Source organism: Ctenocephalides felis, unplaced genomic scaffold (genome assembly GCF_003426905.1).
Source record: "Ctenocephalides felis isolate EL2017-DRISC unplaced genomic scaffold, ASM342690v1 CF-g0.4_SCAFFOLD_01170, whole genome shotgun sequence".
NCBI classification, from domain to species: domain Eukaryota; kingdom Metazoa; phylum Arthropoda; class Insecta; order Siphonaptera; family Pulicidae; genus Ctenocephalides; species Ctenocephalides felis.
Window position 1 is genome coordinate 65,503,444 of NW_020537324.1, and position 23,617 is coordinate 65,527,060.

At 28.8% G+C, this 23,617-nt stretch overlaps 1 protein-coding gene across 2 annotated transcripts in view; it reads right to left on the reverse strand.

Moving 5' to 3' along the window:
- LOC113368485 (glutamate receptor ionotropic, NMDA 2B) overlaps positions 1–23,617 on the reverse strand; it is a 172,809-nt gene that overhangs the window by 83,814 nt on the left and 65,378 nt on the right. The window contains exons 1-2 of one of the 2 annotated variants that reach the window (XM_026610034.1): positions 10,290–10,420; positions 5,414–5,595 (exon numbers count right to left, since the gene is read on the reverse strand). In XM_026610034.1, the coding sequence (XP_026465819.1) occupies positions 5,414–5,527 (114 nt within the window). In that variant the 5' untranslated portion in view covers positions 5,528–5,595; positions 10,290–10,420. Of the gene's footprint in view, positions 1–5,413; positions 5,596–10,289; positions 10,421–12,986; positions 13,161–23,617 lie in introns of those variants that run through there. The other variant, XM_026610035.1, reaches the window with a different exon arrangement.

Sequence of the window (23,617 nt, forward strand, 5' to 3'; positions counted from 1 at the left end):
AATTATTACCAAATTACCGATAAACATCATATACTGCAAATAAAAGTGATATAATGCATATATATGTGACTTAATAATACCTAAGTAAGTTTACGTTACATTAATTAACAAATGCAACTTTAAAATAAATTTCCTATGCTTCATTTTGATCTTTAATTTCTAACATTTTTGAATGTGATAATAATTAACTAATATCGTGCGTTATAAAACGTTAATAATAAAACTACCGTCAAACATACTCAAAAGGCTCATATTAGCATTATAATTTCAAAAAGCTCAAGTACAATAAATAATACTCAAATAAAATAAATACAATAGTATACTAAATATGATTAGAAATATTGAACTTATAAATGTCTAAAGATGTTGAAATAGATATTTGAAAATGTGGGAAATTTCATGAATATATTGAACATATCTGTGAAGATTTCAAAAACTTACTAAAAATGTTGTTTATTTTATAAGCCATAAATTTTCCTGATAATGTTGCAAATGATATAAATATTGTTTACACTTTTGATAATGATAATGGGCAGTACTACCTACTGGATTCAGGGTAAAACAGTTCACAATTTAAAAAAATCTTTAAACACCAACACTTCTATATAAATAGTTTAAAATTTAATTAAATTTTGTGGATAGTATTGCATCTAACCATTACACGAAAGCACATTCCAGAAGCATTCTTACTCTAGTTGAATGTCAGTTTGAGACATACCGTAGATTTATCACTACTAAAATTAATTTAAAGCAATGTTGTACAGGATATCATAAAAAAATCTCCACATGAATCATCACAATCATCATCAAAGCTGTAGACCAAGTCATTTCACAATAGACTACTTTGCTTAACAAAAGACTTCTCTTAAGTTCCATTTTTCTTTCGCTCTTTCATGTAGTTTGAGATAAAATCTTTAATTAAAAAAACAGGGAGCTTTGGAAAGATTGATGTAGAACAATGTAATGGCATTTCGTAAAACACGAGTGATCCGAACACGAACTTTATATTGTAGCTCAATTAATTTGGCAAATGGAACAGAGTATTGACTAGTCAATATCCTATTCGTGGTGATTAATGCGGTTAAGTGATCCGACAGGCGAAGCCAAAATCGATAATGCAAATAAAGGATTAAACGTTCGGGGCAGTTTAGGGTGAAATATTTGCCATCGAAAAGGACAAAATTGTAGCACATCGAGCAAAAATCGTATAAGTCATCTGAAAGTTTTGCTAATAGGCATAGGATATTGCAAGTAGGATGAGATTGTCATGCATTGCCTGATAAAGTTGCAAATTATTTCGGAATTTTGCTTATTGTATGAGAATGTTGTAAGTCATTCAACGCTATTGCATATGTGGTTAATATATTGAACAGTAGAAATTGTATGAAAATACCAAAAATTGCCTGAAAATATTGTGTTGGGCATGAGATAGTCATGCATTGTCTGAAGTTGATTTTTTTACATTGTTTGAAAATAAGTTTGAAGATTGTTAAGATAAGTTTGAACATTATATGTCATTTGGAAATGCGGCAAATTTCTTAAATATATTGAACTATGGTATGAAAATTCTAAAAAATGTCTGAAAATGTAGTCTTTGGTATGAGATCGTAATGCATTGCCTATAGTTGCTGTAAATGATTTGTATACTTTGTATTATTATATTATATAAATTGTTTAAAGATGCTATAAGTCATTTAAAAATATTGCAAATTAGAAGAAAATATTGAACAATTGTATGAAGATGCAAAAATTGACTGAATATGCTGTTTATTGTATGAGAGTAAATAAATTTTCTGATAGTGTTGCAAATGATTCGTAAATGATTTCGTGTTTTGCCTAAAAATGCTGTAAGTCAGTTAGAAGTATGGATTTTATCAATTTCATGAATATATTGAACAATTGGATGAAAATTCTCTAAATTGTCTAAAAATCTTGTAAATTGTATAAAATTGTTATAAATTACCTAAAAATGTTGCCAGGAGTTTGGAAGTATTTTGCATTGCCTGTAAAAGTTATAATTTGTCCGAAAATATTGCAAACTGCATCAAAGTTTTATAAATTATATGAGAGTATCAAAAATTGTCAGAAGACGATGCAAATAGTTTATTAATATTGTAAATAGGTGGGATTGCTATAAATTGCATAAAAATATTGTAATTTGTATGAAGGTATATTACCTAAAATGAATTAAAATATTACAATTTTTCTAGAAATCTGCGAGTTATACATAAATGCTATAAATTGTTCATAACTGTTGGAACTCAACTCATTGCAAGTTCATAGAAAATTTAGTATATTATATGAGATTGTCAGAAATTGCTTGACACAATTGCAAGTAATTCGTAATATTTTGTACCTTATCTGAGAAGTCCAAATGTTCAAATAATTAGTAAATATTTTATGTTGTCTGGTGATATTATAAGTAGCCTGAAAATATAGCAAATTTTATGACAATATTGAAGCTTATATGAAAATTTAATGAATCATCTGAAAATTATGGCTAAATATTGTGCATTTTCTGAAAATGTTGTAAATTGTTCAAAAATAATGAATTAACGAAAGATGTCATGTACAATATTCCAATTGAAAATTCAAATTTCGAAGCAAATTTTTGTTATGAAAGATTTAAATAAAAGAATAGTAAAATCATGTAATTGTTGATCAAAATTATAAGAAAATAATCATTATTGCCTCCAATAACACCAATATGATTAATTTTATTTATTCACTTTTTAGATAGATATTACTCAATTTTTATTTTTTTCGTCTCACATATATAAAGATTCTTATTAAATTTTATTAATAATAAATTATAAATTTCTATTAGAAAATGATAATGAAACCATTCCCAATTTTGATCGAATAACTTCTATAAAATTGTGTTTAAATGCACAATATCTGTGGTTATTCAGAATTTTAAAATTACAAAATGGCATTATTCAAAATTTTGATAACGTTTTGTATTTACATTTCGTATACCTATATTATTTTGAAATGATAGTTCAAGACACGTGAACTATTAGTATGCATATTTTGGTTAAAATCGTCAAAAAATGCTCAGTAATTAATTACCCAAAAACGGTCCTACCGATTTTTACCAAAACTTACTCACCTAGATTTTGAACTAACAACTTTTCAGTTTTTTAATCTAAAACTGTAGACATATTTTACAATTATAAATATGAACAAACACACTACTTAGCAGAAGCAGAAGTTTCTCATTAAGCTTTGATTAATGGTCAACGAGAGGTGGAATTTAGGCTAAAAAAATAGTCACTTTTGCCAATTTTGGTGTGAAACAATTTAGAAACCGAAAAAATGAACATCTCATCAAATAAGATATATTATGTGTTCCATTTTAAATTTGCCAGAAAAAACTTTCTAAATTTTTTGGAAAGCCATTTTAAGTTTGCTACAACAATAAAGCTAGTGCAATATAAAATGTACATAGAAATTCTCATAATTTATATTACATACCATTTCAGTAAATCTGAATTAATTAGTACAGTTAACAAACCACATTTCGACTGCAGAACGGATAATGCAAATACAGGATTAAACATGCTAGAAGTTTCAAGCAAATTGTAAGCTACGGTGGAGTATTTGAGACTTCATTAAGCTTACAAGAAAAGCAGATATTTGAGTAGAAATTCACACAAATTCTAACTACAGAAGAGATTAAATGAACATTGAATAGGTTTCTTTATTAGTAATAGTAATACCCGTAGTAAAAGTTAAAATTACTAATAAGATTAAGACTATAAAACTATTTTATCTATTAAAAATATGACCCTTCCCATCACGGGTATTTTATGAATCATCTTCCATAACCTCCTCAACATGTCACATAATATCTATAGTATTTTATTACACATTAATTTGACAGACAATTTTATAGGGTGGCATCAAATAAAACTAGTCTCAGATTTTACGACATTTACGACGTAATTTGAGCAATTTATGTTCAGAATAAAGTACAAGATTTGTTCTCAGTAGCGTAATTACTTGGAACGTACTGTGATGATGGCAGTACAAAATTGTGGACATTTATTTTTGTAGACACAGAAGTATATTTATGTATTAAAATAAAATTTTGTTTTTAAGCATATTTTGTTAGATTTTGGAACAATTTTTTTTATAATACTTTGCTAATTGATTTTTATGCACATAACTTTCTCAATTTTGTTGAAAAAAATATTTCTGATAGAAGTTAAAAATTGCATATTTTGATAGCCATGCTGTATAGTTAATAAAACAAATATCATTATTTTGATTCGTCTTTATCACAATTGTTCAAAAAATATTAAACAAGTTATATAAACTTTCCGATATATGTAAATTATCGATTTAATCAATAAATAATAAATTAATTTGTGAGTGATTAAAAGTATTTCGAGAGGATTCATTATAAATAATTGAAAACGAACAAACACATTAACTTGGAGTATTTTCTATAAGCAAAATTTTAAAAATCAATACTTTTTATAACTGAATCAGTTTCAGTAGGTCTTTAATGGTTTAGTATGTTTATTAAGACCTAAGTACTCTATCGTTATACCATGTAAATCGTCTAATTTTAATTTTAACAAACGTCAAAAAAACTATACTAAGTTTTTCAAACTTTGATGAATTTTTAATATTAAACTACTTGTCGTAAGACCGTAATATTTCAGTAAGTTCTATAAGACCATGGTATATATCGCCAAAAAAGTTCCATACGAATCGTTTTAATTTTTTTTCAACCGTTAATTACATGAAAACGGCTTGGTAGATTTTCACTTAAAACTAATCAGTATCATTCCGAACTAATATCTTTTGAACGGTTTTTGATTTTTTTAAATTGATTTGGTAATATGAGCTTAAACGTGAATAAAAAGTTTAACATTTTTCCAAATTACAAAGAAACGGCTAGGCAGATCGTCGCACAAAACTGACAAACGATATTCCTCATTGAGACACTTCAAATGGCTTTTAAATTTCTGAAATTGGTTCAGGCGTTTTTTAGCAAACGTGAATGAAAGATCTAATTTTGACAAATGCCAAAAAAACGATACCAACTAATTTGAAGAATGTTTAAAATTAAGCGACTTGACGTAGGGTCGTAATATTTTAATATGATCTGTAAGTACTACTACGTTTTTTATTTTTATTAAATCTAGAATTTAATGACATGACCTTAAATTATAGGTTGACATTTGACCTTTCGCAATTGACAAAGACGATGATAAGAAGACTTGTACCAATTATATCAAATCGTTTGGAATGATCATATCGATGACCAATGAGTTAACGCATAAATTTGTGGCGGAACGAATTTTCGTTGCATTGCTTATTTACTTCAAAAATCTTTTTTCATACTGATCACACATTTTTCAAAAAGCAATTATTTATTTAAAAAGAAGTATTTTATTACCTGCATGACGGATACTCTCTCCCTGACTGCCTGTATGAAGTCATCGTGTCCGGCAATTTGCGATGTCACAACCGAGAACTGGTGCCATTTGTATCTTTCCAGGATGCTCAACATGGCAGCAGTCTGATGTTCGATCGAAGGCGCTAATTGGAGCTGAAGCGTCGATTGAGAGGCCCGACGTTCTAGAATAGACACAGACAGATAACATATTGATGGACTGATTGATTTTGAGATGGACAGAATGATAAAAGTTGTTTCTGAGGGAAAATTTATAGGTCAGTTAGTAAGAGTAAAGATATCATACATTTAGGAACCTTATAACGTTTTAAATTAGATACAAACACTAACTAGAACTAAGGGCAACTGGATTCTCATATAACTATTCAATCAGGTTGCCGTTCAATCAATAGAAAACATGCTCATTTTGTAAACAAGTTAAAATATGTACAGTAAACTCTCGCTTTACGCGGTAAGTGCGTGCAGTATGGGGATCGTGCTATAAAAAACTCGTATTTAACATACAATTCAGGCTAATTCGTAGTGCGTTCTATGAAACCTTATATAGTGCAGTATGGGAACCGCGCTATGAGAGACTCAGAATTAGTACAAATCGCACAATTTTTTCCAACTTACAGTAGGAGTAATTTGGACGAAACGACATGTATGACATAGACACTAGGGTTTGTCGGTTTTCAAAAACCGGTTTTAAAAACCGTTTTTTTTGTGAAAATTATGGATTTCGAAAACCGGTTTTTTAGTGAAAAAAGTAGGTTTTCACTGTATGAATGGAAAATGACAAATATAGCCAAATATAAAAGATAGATGAAAGCGATTTGATTCTTGAAATCATATCGGTTCAATAGCATTTGGAATCTTATCAGTCTGCAATGGTTCCCAGAATGGTTTTGTGTTAGCTTTTGACTAATGTATATATTAATATTATGATTATAATTGATATTTTTATACCAGTGTATGTATTAATTTAAATCAGTTTAACTTCTTGAAGATATAACTTCCTCTACTCAAACTTAAAAAAAGAGTTTTAAACCCTAGAAGCTACAAATTCAACAACAAAAAACATAGAATTATTATATCAGGATTTAAAAACAATTAAGCATGATTTGGTCGCAAGTATGAGAGTATTTTCTATTTCAGGAAATTTTGTGAGTAAACAAAGGACACGTTTAAGTAGCAATTCGATAGACGTTCTCAATTTTTTTAAATCATATTTTATTAAACAAAAATCAACTAGAATGTTTAAAATTAATTAATTAAAGTTGGTCGGAATAGAAATAAAAGTTTAGTTTAATTGTTTTTAAAACTAAAATTGATATTATCAAGTATGTATCAACATGTATCCAATATTTTTTATTATTTTTATTTAATTAATCTTTTTTTATTTAAAAATGTATTATTTTTATTTATTCGAAAACTTTCCTTTCACTATCATAAAAATATTTTCATTCTTATATGTGAAAATGATGCATGAATAACGAATAATTATTTTCAAAGTTATTTAATCAAGATAAACTATTATTCTTTAGTTCTACTAATAAAAATTAAAATAATTTTGTTTTGCTATCTATGAAATTGAACAATAAATAAATTCAGTCAAATACTATTCTAAATTACACTAAATTTGCGGATAAATTGCAGAATATTCGAGCAACAATTTATTTTCTATATAAAATTCGAAAACCGGTTAAAACCGGTTTTTTAGTCAAATTAAAATTCGAAAACCGGTTTTCTGAAATGTCGGTTTTTGTATAAACTTTAATAGACACCTCATTCAAAAATTAGCGCGACGCAGGAGTCAGTTCAAACGTGTTCTTAGAGAGCTACTATATAATCAGGCATGTCTAAAAGATAAAAGGCGATATCAAAACTTACATTAATACCCTTTTGATATCAAGTTACTAGAATCACTCATAGGTTTCGCAAGAAACTTATGAGCTGCTGAACAATAACCATGTAGTCGGAGAGATGTCGGATTTTTAGCTCCGCGTAGTATGGGAACCGTATATCCAGAGTACCGTGTAAACCGAGGGTTGACTGTATTCCTATTTTCCTGATATTGATTTTCCATATTGACACAGATTATTGTCTTTTATCTCAATGGATGTAGATAGATAAACAGTTTATAGTGCAATATATTGATCTAGTCTGTTCAGTTTTACATTGCACATAGATACACAGATTTGCTCAGAGGAATTCCGACAAAGTAGGATTATATATACACTGAATGCATAAGCCACAGAAACGTTCTGGCGAATTTGACCAAATGTAATTGGAAACCGCAACAGCCATTGCCGAAATGTTCTAGATGGTTTGACATTATTTTATTGCGTGTACGTAGATCCAAATCCAATTTTGTAACTATGGGGATGTTTTTGAATACGTATGCATTTTGGCAATCACAGATAAAATCATTGTTTTTGAGCAAGTATTCAACTTATATTCGGGCAGCTACTGAGATCAAATCCTGCATGTTACATGAAACATGATATCAGAAAGTAATTATATACATTTATTCAAAAATGCAGATCCAAAATATAATTGCAAATAAAAAGAACCCTCGAGCACTGATGTGCAACAAGAAGTTTGCAAAAATTGAATATACTAGAATAAAATAACTAATATATGAAAAATCAAACTATTTTTTCCATAGGTATTCATCTTTGAAATAAATTACAATAAATTGAAGCATAATGTAGTATCATTTTATACGTAATATCAACTCCAATGATATTATTTTTAGTAAGACAGTAGATTTTTCTACAGAAAATTTTAAACGAGATGAGTGCTGACTGGATAAGAGCCAATTTACGTCATTTCTTATGAAAATCAATTTTTCTCATTTCTTATGAAAATCAATTCAAGTCTGATGTTATGCTTTGTTTTATTGTTTTAAGATCAGGGTCAATACATCATCGTGTTTTAAACAGTTTACAAATAAAAAAATTGCCAAACGCACATTTTTGTACGTTAATCATTTACACAAAATTTATATTTTGGGATATTCTGAAAATACGACAACAAATTGATTTGCACTTTTTTTATTATCTCTTTTATTTACAACTGTCCAGTAAAGGACATTCAATAAATTAGATGAATTTACATTAGTCGGCCGAGAAGGGTCATTGTATACTACAAGGGCATGTTAGGAAAAACGACTCAACTCAAACAAAAAAAATAAAGTTTCAGAAAAAAATAATTATTACTATATGAGCCATTTTTTTACATATAAAAATTCAAATCTTAAATTCATAAAAATATCTAAAATTTATTTATTTATGTATCCAATAATTTTTAGTGATGACTGTACAAAAATTTAAAATAGTATATTAGAAAATGTTTATGGATTAATTTAAAATGTTTGGTTCTGTCTTAAATTTAATATCTTTGTTCTGTTATGAATTATTAGAATATTCAGTCTACATTTTTATTATATTTGTACATCATAGATTAGTTAAAAAAAAGTAAATAGAATAAAGTTAGATACCATTTTATGCTTGACCTAAAAGTGAACTATTTTGTTCGTTGATCAATATGGTTCACCATGTGATCAGTAGTAGGTATATACAATGGACTAAATAAGGCATTTAAATATATTCACCCAAGTTACTGATTGTACTAAAATAAACAAAATTTTACGATTTTTAATTGAAACAAAACAGAAGTGATTTAGCTTATGCTATCATACCAACAATTTCAATGTCTCCAGGTTATCAATTTTCTACTTTGAGTTAAATTGAATGAAATGCGCAAGAACATTATCAAAAACACGATCTCAGAATACGTACTGACTAGTCATAAAGAGTTTCCTAGATTTAGCTTATCAAAATTGAAAATCAAAATTATAATTGAAGTAGCATTCGAGCTATGTGCAAGTATCTTTCTAGTGCTATTTTGTCGTGTGTTCTGATTATTGAAGAAAACGCGGAGTAGAAATGCAGTGACATTATTATAGAAATGATTATTTTATTTACATTTATTTTTATTATGATGCACTTGAATGTTGCTCATGAAAATGATAAAAGTTATTGACGACGTTATGGGAGTGTATCTAAAAATATTATTCCATTGCGTAATACTGCAACTAGAATATGAGTTCCATTACTTATATGATTCGATATATTAATAATTGTTAAATTATATAAATCAGCGCGTAAATCTAATATTGCAATTATACAAAGATTCCAAAACAAATTTTTGAAACAAATACTAAACGCCCCCAAATACACACCAAACTGGTTAGTCCATCAAGACCTAAACATAAATACTATTGATGAAGAAATTAAATTAATTAGTCAAAAATATAAGAGCAGAGTACAAAACCATCCAAATATTCTGGCCAAGAATTTATTGAAGTCGCACGGCATTGAACGGCTAAAAAGAAAACGCCCCCTCGACGGATCCGACATATTGACCTCCACATAATATATAATATATTCATTCCAATTAGAAGTACTACTTATTTAGTTGTTTATTTATATGTTTATTTATTTTTATGTTATGTTTAGTTTATTAGTTATGTCTTTTTTATTTGTTGTTATAATTCACAATTTATACTCATTTACCTCATAGATCTTTTTATTTTTAAGTTTACTCTATATAATCATTGTATTTTCAATTTTTAAATTCAAAATATCAAAATTGAAAAGGTTTACTACTGGGTAACCTTTTAGAACTAAGTTTTAATATTTCATTTATCATCGAAATTACTGAATGTCTTCCTTTTTATAAAGACAGTTTGTAATTCAATAAAGAGAAATAAAAAAAAAAAAAAAAAAAAAAATTATATAAATTATGTTAAAACTACGAATTTATAGCTAAGTTTAAATCATATAAAAATATGACCTACAATACAAATTACCTTATTAAAATGTCTCACATGGTAAATTGATCATACAAAAATAATAAATTCAGACTATATTGTCGACATTTTGCAACATGGTATGTAATTTCCATGAAAATGATTAATATTTAGAAAAACATCGTATATAGTTGAAAGCAGTAATTTGCAAATTTTAACAGATAAAAAATACCAAAATTTTAAACATTACACAATAATGCCACATTTCACAAGTTATCTATCCGGAATGTGTACTTCTGGAACTTGCAAAGAGAAAAGACATTTTGAATTCATTGCAATTTATTTATATGGAGCTGCCACTTCTGGTGGAAATAGGTAAATAAATGATCAATGAATTCGATATCGGTATTCGTGATCCTGAATTTTTCAAAAAGATGGCGTTGCTTATTTTAAAGTAGCCGTTGATATTTAGTATGTAAAAATGGCTTGTTGGCACACTGTTGAAAAACTATCGTAATATTTTCAACATGTGAACATTAATATTAGAAATAATTTTATAGCCTGTTGTAAAACTTTTTGAATTTTGAGTTATTGAAATATATTCAAATTAAAAAATAACAAAACTATGCTTAAGGCTCGGTTATGGTTCTTTTATATTTGACCCAAATATCCTCTGAAATTGTATTTTCAGACCGACTGAGTTTTATGAGAAAACATACGAATATATTCAATCAAGCACGAAGATCTTTTTATTACAACCTCTGGTTAAATTTTGTTATGAATAATCATAAGAGCCTTAAGATACGTTTTTTCTAATCTATTGATTTGATTTGAACATCAATATGATAAATAAATTATTTAATGTTTATTAAGTTATAATACATATATAGTTATGAATAAAATTTGATATGCAATCATTCAAAAAATAATAGATGTATTTAGATTTTGCATCAGCTTATGTGAATGATTAGCCTAGTGTTACTAGAATTCAATGCACAAGTTGACTTTTGTCTATCTGATAAGATTTTTATTAGATCTGTTTCCTAAAACGCATATGTTATATATTGCAGTAATGCCCTCTAAATGATTTTTCCACAATATTTAATGTATGCATAATCTGATACATTACTGCTTGATATAAAGTTGGTCGAAATGGGTTTAGACCTAGTTCTGACCACCGGAAACGTTTTACTTTAATACGTTGACAGCGGTTTTTTTGGATCTATATTGTTTTTTCTAATTTTGATATAATTTTGTATATTTATATAGTAGAACAACATAATATAATTGTGGATCGGTACATAAGTCACCCTAAGATATTATACTACTTCATTACATATTTTAGATCAGTACATTTACATGTAAAAAAAGAGTGTGCGTAAGGATCACACGCGATTGATGTAAAAATTATTTGCTACTGTACAAAGTAGCAAATTTAAGTTAAGTAAAAATAAATATATCATGTAACAATTTTGAATAATGTTTATTAGTAATATGGTAACACTCGTGATGCACACATTTATTAGTGTCAACCATTATATAGTATATAGTAGCATTAAAAATATGTATAACATTTAAAAACAATAATGTAATTAAAGTCATACTTCAAATATGACATGATCGATTTGTCATTGTAATTAGCATTTAGAAATGAACCTTCATTAGAGAAATGAAGTAATTGCTGATTAATGAATTCTATAATATTCGTTCACACAGTGGATTATGTTAAAAAACGCCTAAACAAATATTATTTTCGCAACTTCTCTCATCATGTAATTGTGTTTGAAGAACTTCATGTAATTAAAATTAGCATACATTCATTGACTGCTTGTATTTTTTTAACTTTTTTGCTGGCGGTATAATCTCATTCTTTGAACAGATGTAATATCTGCCTTGCCTAAAAATATTTTTCATTTTAATAACTTCAAAGATTTATAGAAACTACGATTAATAAAGAAATAATTTCTAATCAATGTTTAATTTGTTTTATTGTTTTCAAGAATAAAATATTTTTCTGATTTAGGCATTTTTTATTAAATCAAGATTTGTACTATGGTGTAAGTTTAAAATGTTAATCTATGTCAATTTCCTTGTTGATATCGGTACAAATACAACGTTGATGCAGGTATGCATACAACGTTGATTCCGGTACGCATACAACGAAAGACGAATGACGAATCATTGGCATTCGACTCTGCCGTAACGCACTTCCTTTGCATTTGTTCGGATTTACACCCTAGTCGCGCCTAAAGAAGTTTTACTTCAAGAATATAAAACAGTTTATTTTAAGAGACAGTAGAAAAAAATAGTTTGGATTATTCTTAAAAAAAATTACATCGTTTTTTTTTTGCAAAATAAAAAGGATTCTGATTACATCTATGGATAGATCAGTATAAAGTTCCGTATAAAGTTATAAGGAGAGTCGGCGATTGTCGTCGGCAATGTTCTCTCAGACATGTGGCGTCACATACCCTTCTATGTTTAAGCACTATATTCAACGGATAGCATATACTAGCAGTTCGCGTAGTGTATGTCTATGACGCCCTTTAACTAGTTGCTTCCAGTATGGTGATAATTTGGGGGTAGATTTTAAATAAAGATGTCACTATCGACAGCCGCACCAGAAAAGAAGCAGGGTATATCGACGTGTTAAAATTAAAAAAACACATATCAGCATAGATAAGATATCATTCACATAATCTAATTAATGTATCATCCGTTTACTTCAGTTTCTAAATTGTTAATTCTGTTACTCACCGAGTCCTGAATTGTCGGCATTCCATGCTATTACCGGTATCCCCAGGTATCCTGCCAGCTGGAGGAAGTATTGAGCGGAAGCCGTACTGCGACCGTATTGCTCGTAGTTCATCAGATACAGTATCGCAGAGACGTTCAGAGGAAGAAAGTTATTGCACAGCGAATCGAGAATTGCTGAAATAAAAAGATGGAACGTGTTATGGAATATACTTTTTTTCAGTTTTTCTCATAATTTCCTAGCTTTTAAATGAAGATATATGTTATAGACAATTTTGATAACTAATTCGGGGCTTTATATCTACCAAGTTATAAATGCTATAGATTGATGATAAGGTAATAGATTATCAATACAATTAGCTTATGCTAACATTGTTATTTATATTGAATTTAGGGATTTATTCTTTGGTAAAATAGACTGTTTTTTTTTCTATTTTTATTCTGACAGCAATCAAATCCTCACGTCTTATAAGTTATTGGGCTAAAACTTCTCATTACTTCGTATGATTAGATGATAACCCAATGCTTCTTTTATTATCTCTTTTATTTACAACTGTCCAGTAAAGGACATTCAATAAATTTGATGAATTTACAATAGTCGGCCGAAAAGGGACATTGTATACTACAAGGGCATGTTGGAAAAAGCAACTCAGTAGTTGTTTTTCCATTCGATATAAAATTCACAACCATTTCATTTTATAACCCAATGGTTAATCGATCTATATTTGATGATTTTATTATTAGAATTTATCTAATAGGGCTAACTTTTTATTGGTGCAGCTATTCCGGGTGAGGGCTATATTCAATTGAAAACATATTGCTATCTATATTTCCAAGTAAAAATCGTGCTCGAAGTGGGTATCGAACCCGGGATCTCTCAATTGAGTCACGTCGCTTTTAACCGCTTACCTACGGGCCCAAAATATACTATTAAACGCTTCTTTCTTGGTACTAAAAACTATCAGAATAGAAATATGCCTATTAACTATTTTTTCTAATCATCCGTCCGCGTTACCTTATATGAGGCAAACACACCTACTGTCTCAGTTTGAATTGTGAGGAGTTTTCCAAACTGAAAGCTAAATTATTTACCCAATGCCAAATACAAATTTTATGAGCACGTTTTTACAAAGGCTATACCTAATATTTATCAGCAGAGTTGGAATAAGTATTAATTTGATTTAGCGCTTAGATAGAGGTTATATAAAAAATCTGTTGAATCTAAGTTCAGACTAACAATGCATATCATTAACTCTACCCGATATTTTTATCAATTTTCATATATTTATCACCGTTTTAATTCGGCAGTATCTATATATAATATAATTAAATAATTTTCCTGGTCAAACCAAAGTCACCACTAGGATTTGACGGTTTTCAGAATTATGAAATTTGAAAACCGGGTTCAGCTAAAAAATCGGTTTTTACTGTATAAATGGAAAATGACTAATATACTAGATCGAAGCAAGAGTTTTGATATTTGGAATTATACCGGTTCGATAAATTTTAGTATCACATCAGTCTGTTATAGTTTTCAGAAAGGTTCTGAGTTATCTTTTGGCTAATGTATATATTAATTTAGATTATTATATCAATGGATATATTAATTTAGACCAATAACTTCTTGTTGAAGGAGTTAATTTCTCTACTCAAACTTTCAAAAAGAGTTTTCAGCCCTAGAAGGTACAAATAAAAGAATAAAATCTTCAGAATTATTATATCATGCTTTAAAAACGATTAAGTCTACTTCGGTTGCAGGTGAGAGAGTAATTTCGGAAAATTTTGTGAGTAGACAAAGGACACTTCTAAATAACAAATCGGCAGATGTCCTCAACGTTTAGCAATCATATTTCATTAAACCACAAAATAATTAAAAATTTGAAATTAATTAACTAAAATTGTTCGGAATAGAATAAATAAATTCGGGGTTTAGTTTAATTGTTTTTAGAACTAAAATCTACATTAACCAGTATGTATCTATTTTTTTTTTAAATTTAAATAAAAGTTATAAGTTTTTTATTTAAAAATTAATTATTTTCTATAATTCGAATTCTTTTCTTTCACTATCATAAAAATATTTTATTGTCATATGCGAAAATGGTGCATGAATAATGAATAATCATTTTCATAATTAATTTAATCCAGATAAACTATTATTTCTTTGTTCTACTAATTAAAATTAAAATAAATTTGTTTACTATTCATAAAATTGAACATTAAATAAATTCAGTCAAAAACTATTTTAAGTCACACCAAATTTGCCAATAATTTTTTTTTTGTTATTATAGAATGTTGTACAAAAAATTGATTTTTTATATAAAATTCGAAAATCTTATTTTATATATAAAATTCGGTTTTCTGAAATATCGGTTTTTGTATAGACTCTAGTCACCACTAATTTGCATTAGGCTGCCCGAGGCGGGTATCCATAATCATTTTCATAATTAATTTAATCCAGATAAACTATTATTTCTTTGTTCTACTAATTAAAATTAAAATATTTTTTTTTACTATTCATAAAATTGAACATTAAATAAATTCAGTCAAAAACTGTTTTAAGTCACACCAAATTTGTCAATAATTTTTTTTTTTGTTATTACAGAATATTGTACAAAAAATTGATTTTTTATATAAAATTCGAAAATCTTATTTTATATATAAAATTCGGTTTTCTGAAATATCGGTTTTTGTATAGACTCTAGTCACCACTAATTTGCATTAGGCTGCCCGAGGCGGGTATCTAACCAGGTAAAATATGCATACATTCAAACAAAATCTAAAATAGTAGCAAAGATAAATTTAGTCCCATTTATGTAACTCTTATAACATTGCTCAATTTCCAAATCAAATTTAAACGGATAAAACTCCTCTTGTTGTTACCAATTATGTTCTATTACAATTATGAATTAAGAAAGGCCTTTCTCTTGACAAGATGTTTTCAGGGCGGAGCGAATGTCATCAAATTTCTTTATCAAGCATTTTGTTTCGCTTCCCTTCTGTAAAGTAAAGTACTTCCGCGACTGATTGTATAATCGTTGTCCAATTAGTGTCCTCACTCGGAAAGGTAATTGAAAAGTTAAACAACTAATGGAATTTTGATAGAGGCGACGCTCTTTGAACTCCCGCAGTCGGTACACAGGTATCACAATCGAATTTAAATTTTAAAACAGGAATCCGAGGTGAGAGAAAAATGTATAAGAAAAATATTATTTAGCAAATAAGAGATAAATTTTTATTTATTATGGTGACCTGAGACATATTTTGCATGCATTGCAATTGACAAATCTCAATTATCTTTCTTTTTACCTAATTACCTAATTTAGGTTTACAATTTAAAATTAACCTAAATTTTTACAATTACCTAAATTATTATCTGTAAATTTTTCTTAATTATTAGGATTAGGAGTTTGAGCTATGGGATTTTTATTTGATGTCGCAAGTTTGATACCTTTCTTGGACAGAGTGATATCAAGCAGTAGTGGCATAATGTTTACCAAGACTACAAGAATTGTATTATTCAACATCCATCACATAGAGTTGAAACAACTGTTTTGGTTGCCATCCATAAATCCTAGGTATAATTCAGTCATTATAGTAAGTTCACCTCGGAATTCGAGATACCCAGCTGTAAGTCTGTAAATACCTTAAAATAGCACCCTAAAAGTTGTCTCAAAACCTACATTTGTATATTATAAAAAATAAATAAAATTTAAAATAAATTACCACGATTTCTGTAATCTGCTAAATGTTTTATTGATTTATCAATGTCAGATAAGGACTACTTTTCACTTGGAAACATATTACTACCTATATTTCCAAGTGAAAACGGATGGCACTACTGCTTGACATCAAATTGCTCGAAGCAGAATCGAACCCGGAATCTGCCGCTCTAGCCACTTACCAACGAGTAATAGTTGGTAAATGTGATATATAGTTATTTTAGTAGTGTGATATATAGTTATTTTTCATTTTCGATGGTTATTATAAAAAAAACACACAATCGCCTCACTAATTGTGATATTGCTACTATACACATAAAAGGCTTTTTAATTTGAGATTCTATTAGTTTTATAACAATTATTAAATACATAAGCATCATATAAAAACAAGATCAAGTAAACAAAATATCACGATAAAAATAATATTATAATTGTTAATTAACTTTTATTTACCAACGTGCCGAGAATCTGTCACCAGATTAACTCTGCGGATTAACAGTTTTTATATAACTCCGCAACATGAAAGTTTTTATTTTGTGATTCTCTCTTGAATTTAAAACCTGGTAAATGGTTTTCTTTAATTAGAATTCACTCTGTTTGCATTTATTTTTTGCATTGACATAAAAGTTTTCCGTCGTTTAATTAAAGTTGAATGTTGTAAAGTTTTAAGTATTTTACACTGAACTGAATTAGATTCGATCAAGCGCAAAAATATTAAGAAATCAAGTATATAAAAAATCAACTAAAATTGCAAAAAAAAAATGAAACAAAACAATTTTTTTACGAAATCCATTATTTTGTTAAAACAAGCAGAAAGTTCTTTGAATCATTTGAATCGGACGCTTAGTTCTCTCATAAAACTGCCATTTTTTGCACATTTAGCTGTTTATCTTCGAAATGGCTGGGCCTGCCTTTGCTAAAAACTAATCATCTCTTCTCCCAATCATTACAAATTGAATGTTTTTTAGATCATTCAAACCGGGTGCTCCGTTCTCTTGAAAACTCGATTTCTTTTTTCTGCACTTTTTGCTCTTTATCTCCGTAACCGCTGGACCTGCCTTTGCCAAAAACTGATCAGCACATCTCCCTATCAATAGGAATCGAAAGCCCGAAAACGTGACTGGAAAATTGTATCCATACATATACACATATCCATTTTTTCTGAGATATGCCAAAATGTTCAGAAACCTTCAAAACGTTAAGAAATGTAAGAATTTTCAATTTCGATTTTTGGACGATTACAATAACTTACCCTACGGGAAGTTAATTAAATAAAAAATCAACTAGTTGAACACGATCATCAATTGCTGTGTTATGCTTATGAATAAAAATTCAAACAAGAATGCTATCTGTTGCATCTAGTTATCAAGATGAAGAATAGTGCTCGTAACTTGTTGATTGTCGTAACGTGATTGTTGAGCTATATTAAATGCATCATCGAGATAAATATCCCATTCAGCATCCCAATATATAATATTAGCATTATAAGCATACCAATACCAAACAACATACATCACGACACATACGACATATCAAGCAGATTTGAAATTTGCAATTTCGTTTACATTAAAATCAAGGGCAAATAAAAATAAGTTAGATGTACATGTATTCAAAAATTATAATGTACATAGATATATTAAATAAAGTATATTTTTATTAAAAAACAAAAAGTTACAATTTTTTTATATCATTTTATTCAATATTTTATTACTATCATAATTATTTTATTCTACTTAGTATCAATTATCAATTAGTTCGAATCCGATAACAAATACCCTTAGCTCACAATTCAATCCAGAATTTGCGTAGTAAGTCTGCTCGGTCGAGATCCATTTGTAAACCGAGCACGTAACTATTCTCACATAAATCAAAACATCGCACGTCATGCGGCAGACCCAATTATAAATACCTGTGCCGGCACACAGGTAAAGCAAGCAAACTGCCTTTTGAATTTGCACTGTTATCATACCGCGCGCCCCCCACAGGTGGAAAGCAGGAAACCCCAAGAGACTTCGACCGTACCCCGACACACCTCGACGCTTCCAACAAAGGTGACGACCTTATGATTAATATATTAATGCGAATTTGCTGATGGTTTAATTGTTAAAGGTGCAGTATTGAAAACTTTGTATGTTTGTAGGTATTTTTATATCTAATCAAGATTTCATGTGTGATTTTGTTGTTGATCCAGTAGATGTAATATCGATATAGTATTGAGCAAAAAAGTAAATAGTTTGGCAAGTGCGCAGTATTACTACTTTATACTTCAGTGCAATAAAAAGTTAAGTACGAGTTATTTAAAAACGCACAATTTCTTTTCATATTACGAACAGTGTAAAAGTAACTACACTGCCATTTTAACGGAATTTTTAACAATAGGTGACTATGATAGATAATAAAATACTTATTAAATTTTTTAAAAATACTTGCAACAAACAAACTAGTTATATTTAAAAACTAGCCGACCCGACAGACTTTGTCCTGTCAAAAAAATGTGCAATGTGGCGGTGTTTTGTTTCCACATTTTTTCTATTCTTTGCAAAAAATTATCCTGAACAGAACCGTCACCCTGGTAATAATTCGGCGTGAATTAAAAATAATTAAATAAAACATTATAAGCATTTAAAAGTAAGTAATTTTAATCATGTAAACCATACTTCAACTAGTTGGTTTGGTATTTAGCCTTGAGGCAAGTTACATGAACTTCCCGATATGTGTAAATAATTGACTTAATCAAAAAAAGTGTAAATAATATACTTCATCAATCCTACTTTAAAAAACGATAATAATTTTAGTAAAGTTTGACGAATTTTTAAAATTAAACTACTTGTCGTAATGCCGTAATATTACAGTAAGTTCTATAAGACCATGATGTATATCGCCAAAAAAAAGTTCCATGAAAATCGTCTTAAATTTTTTTTTCAACAGTTCATTACAAGAAAACGGCTCGGTAGATTTTCACCTAAAATTAATCAGTACCATTCCCAACTAATATCTTTCGAACAGTTTTTGATTTTTTAAAATCGGTTCGGTAGGATGAGCTTAATGTGGACGAAAATTTAACTTTTTTTTTCAACAGTTAATTACAAGAAAACGGCTCGGTAGATTTTCACCTAAAATTAATCAGTACCATTCCCAACTAATATCTTTCGAACAGTTTTTGATTTTTTAAAATCGGTTTGGAAGGATGAGCTTAAATGTGGACGAAAATTTAACACTTTTTTTCAACAGTTAATTACAAGAAAACGGCTCGGTAGATTTTCACCTAAAATTAATCAGTACCATTTCCAACTAATATCTTTCGAACAGTTTTTGATTTTTAAAAATCGGTTCGGTAGGATGAGCTTAAATGAGGACGAAAATTTTACACTTTTTTTCAACAGTTAATTACAAGAAAACGGCTCGGTAGATTTTCACCTAAAATTAATCAGTACCATTCCCAACTAATATCTTTCGAACAGTTTTTGATTTTTTAAAATCGATTCGGTAGGATGAGCTTAAATATGGACGAAAAGTTCAACACTTTTTTTTAAATTGCAAAGAAACGGCTTGGCAGATCGTCGCACAAACGATAGTCCTCACCGAAATACATCAAATGGCTTTTAAATTTCTGAAATCGGTTCAGGCGCTTTTGAGAAAACGTCGATCAAAAGTCTAATTTTGACAAATGTCAAAAAAACTATACCAATTTTTGCAAACTTTGACGAATTTTTAAAGCTAAACGAGTTGTCGTAGGGCCGTAATATTTTAGTATGACCTAGAAAACTATGGTATCTACCGTTAAAAAAAAAATCATAAAAATCGTCGATTTTTTTTTTTTTTAAACGTTATTACAAGAAAACGGCTCGGCCGATCTTTACCAAAAACTAATCAGCACGATTCCCAACCAATATCTATCGAATGGTTTTTGAATTTTCAGAATCGATTTAGAATTGCGGGCTAAAACGTGAGCGAAAATTTTTTCACTTTTCTGCAATTTACAACGAAACGGCCCGGCCGATCGCCGCACAAAACTCAGAGACGATAGTCCTCATCGAGATACATCGAATGGCTTTTAAATTTTTAAAATCGGTCCAGTCATTTTTGAGAAAACGTCGATTTACGGCAAAAAATCTGTTCACATACACACACACACACACACACATACACACACACACACATACTTTTTCCAAATTTGGTCTCATTCGATTCAGAATGGCTTGAAACGTCGAGAAAACATAAAATTAGCGAATCGGATTTTTTGATGAAAACATAAACTTCTCCTTCGGGAAGTTAAAAATCAGTTCAATTTTCATTGTAGTGCTTTGTGATCAACGATGTTTTTTGTTTGATTTCCTGGCGCATAGACAAACAAATCTGATGGTTTTCCTATACGGGAACAGACAAAGTACAATTTTCCATGTGAGAAACATGGGTTTTCCAAATTAATACCACAAACACTTAATGATACCATAAACGCACTGGAAACTGTAGTCGTTTAATCTCAAATGGCACCTTAGTCGGAATCATTGGGATGCACGTTGCGTTATACTATCCTTTCAATATAGTTGCTTCCATCACGTTGTTTGGTAGTTTTTTTTATCGCTAACCTTGTGCCCTTGCAAAGGCGCGGTTGGTCGATATTTCGCAACATTATAATTGCCGATCCAACCTTTAATTGAAGATTGTGAGGTGACAATCCTACCAAATCCAGCGAGTTTAAAAACTTCGGTGGATCGTCTTGGTTAGTTGCCGAATCAACTGATTCGCCTGTAATTTGTTCTTGAATTTTGAAATTTAATTCATTTACATCAATGGGTTTGGCTGCCAATATAGCTCGTTAATTAATGGAAAGAGATTTCTATGTCTGTATAAATATTAGGTTGTCAAATATCTCTTTTGCCTTAGAGCAAAAAAACGGAAGGGAGATATTTGACAACTTTATATATTAAAAATTAGATTATCAAAAACTACACAAAATGTCATGACATAGAACATTGTTTTTTCTACAAAGTTCGTTGCCTACTCGATTAAAAAAGAAAAGGGTTGTTTTTAGGGTTTTAGGGCAATTATTCGATTTTTTCTCGCCGTAACAACCATCCTTGGACTTCAACGAACATTTTAAAAAAAGAATTGGCCAAATTGGTCCAGGCGTTATTGAGTTATGCGCTTACCAACACATTTTGCGATCCATTTTTATATATAAGATAATTAAAATTAACTAAATATAAATAAGATTATAGTAAATAAATTAAATAATAAATAAATAAGTAATAAAATAGCTAATAGTTAATTAAATTATATTAAATCTGCGAAATATTGACTTGAGCCTTATTATAATATTATCATACCGACGGCTTGTAAAATAAATAAATAAATAAATAAATATATGAATACTAACCTCCAATTAATTGTTAAAGATGTAGTTACTATATTAACTTTCCGTAGGGTAAGTTATAGTAATCGGCCAAAAATCGAAAATATTTTTTTTTGCATATCTTTACGTTTCAGAGGTTTCTGAACATTTTGGCATACCTCAAAAAAATGGATGTGTGTGTATGTGTACATATGTATGACACAATTTTTTGTCCACGTTTTTGGGCGAACAGATCAACCGATTTGAATAGTTCAAAAAACATTAGATTCCCATCGATAAGGAGATGTGGTGATTAGTTTTTGGCAAAGGCAGGTCTAGTCATTACGGAGATACGGAGCAAAAAGTGCAAAAAATGGAAATCGAGTTTTTGAGAGATCGGAGAATCCGATGTGAATGATCCAAAAAAAAAACATTCAATTTGCAATGATAGCCAGAAGTGGTTATTAGTTTTTGGCAAAGACAGATCTAGTCGTTGCGGAAATACGGTGCTACTTAAAAAATGGCAGTTTTTGAAAGAACTAAGCATCCGATTTGAATGATTCAAAAAACTTTCTGCTTGTGTTGACAAAACGATTGCACTTGGGAAAATCTTTTTTTTTCATTTACATTTTTTTTTAATTATTGAAAAATAATTCGGTTTTTAATTATAATTCTAGCTAACGTTCTAAACATCACTTATATACTTCAAATAAATAATTTTATACTTAGAAATATTAGACAATGTTCTTCATTTTAAATCTGATTGATTAAGTTTTGTTTATTCAATTTTTATAATATAACAATAATGAAAGTTACATTTTTTTAAAAAATCGATTTTAAAACGTTTTGTATTCCTCGAATATTTCATTAAGGTGCGGGAAGTTCCTGCAATTTGCAAATTCATTTCATTCGGCATACGTGGATTTTTAATGTGGTAATGTTAAACAATATAACATTTAAATGATTAAGAGTTTTGTTTTAAGTTCTAATTGTAAGAATATAATATATAATTTTTCAAGTTCGTTTCTCACAAGTGAATATCCTATCTATCAAGAACCTAACCTGATAATTGAATAAAAATAAAGGCCTTATAATTAATATATTTTTATAAACCTGTGAAAGTACTACTATAATAAAATGCATCGTAAATATTTATTGTTATAGTCATCTTTATAGCAGCTATAAAATTTAAGTGTTACATGGTTTATTGATCCAGAATTAGGAAAATTTGCTCAGAACTGAGAAATATAATACATTGTGTGATCAAACTTTGCATTCACTTTAAACTTAATTGATGATTTTTGTAATTATTTGAATTTAGTCCTGGAAAATAATATCTGCTTGGAATTACATAGTTAGCAGCAAAAGAACAGCCAAGTGTAATTATATATTTTGATTTTTCCAAAATATATAGTAAAAATAAAATATGCAAAATTCTAAATTGCAACAAGTGCTTCTATCATATAATTAATTTTCAACATCTTTACTTTCAATCCTCTAAAAAAATGTAACACACTATGAACATCATTTTATGTCGAAATTTTAAACTACAGCAGAAACTTAAATTAAAATATATATAT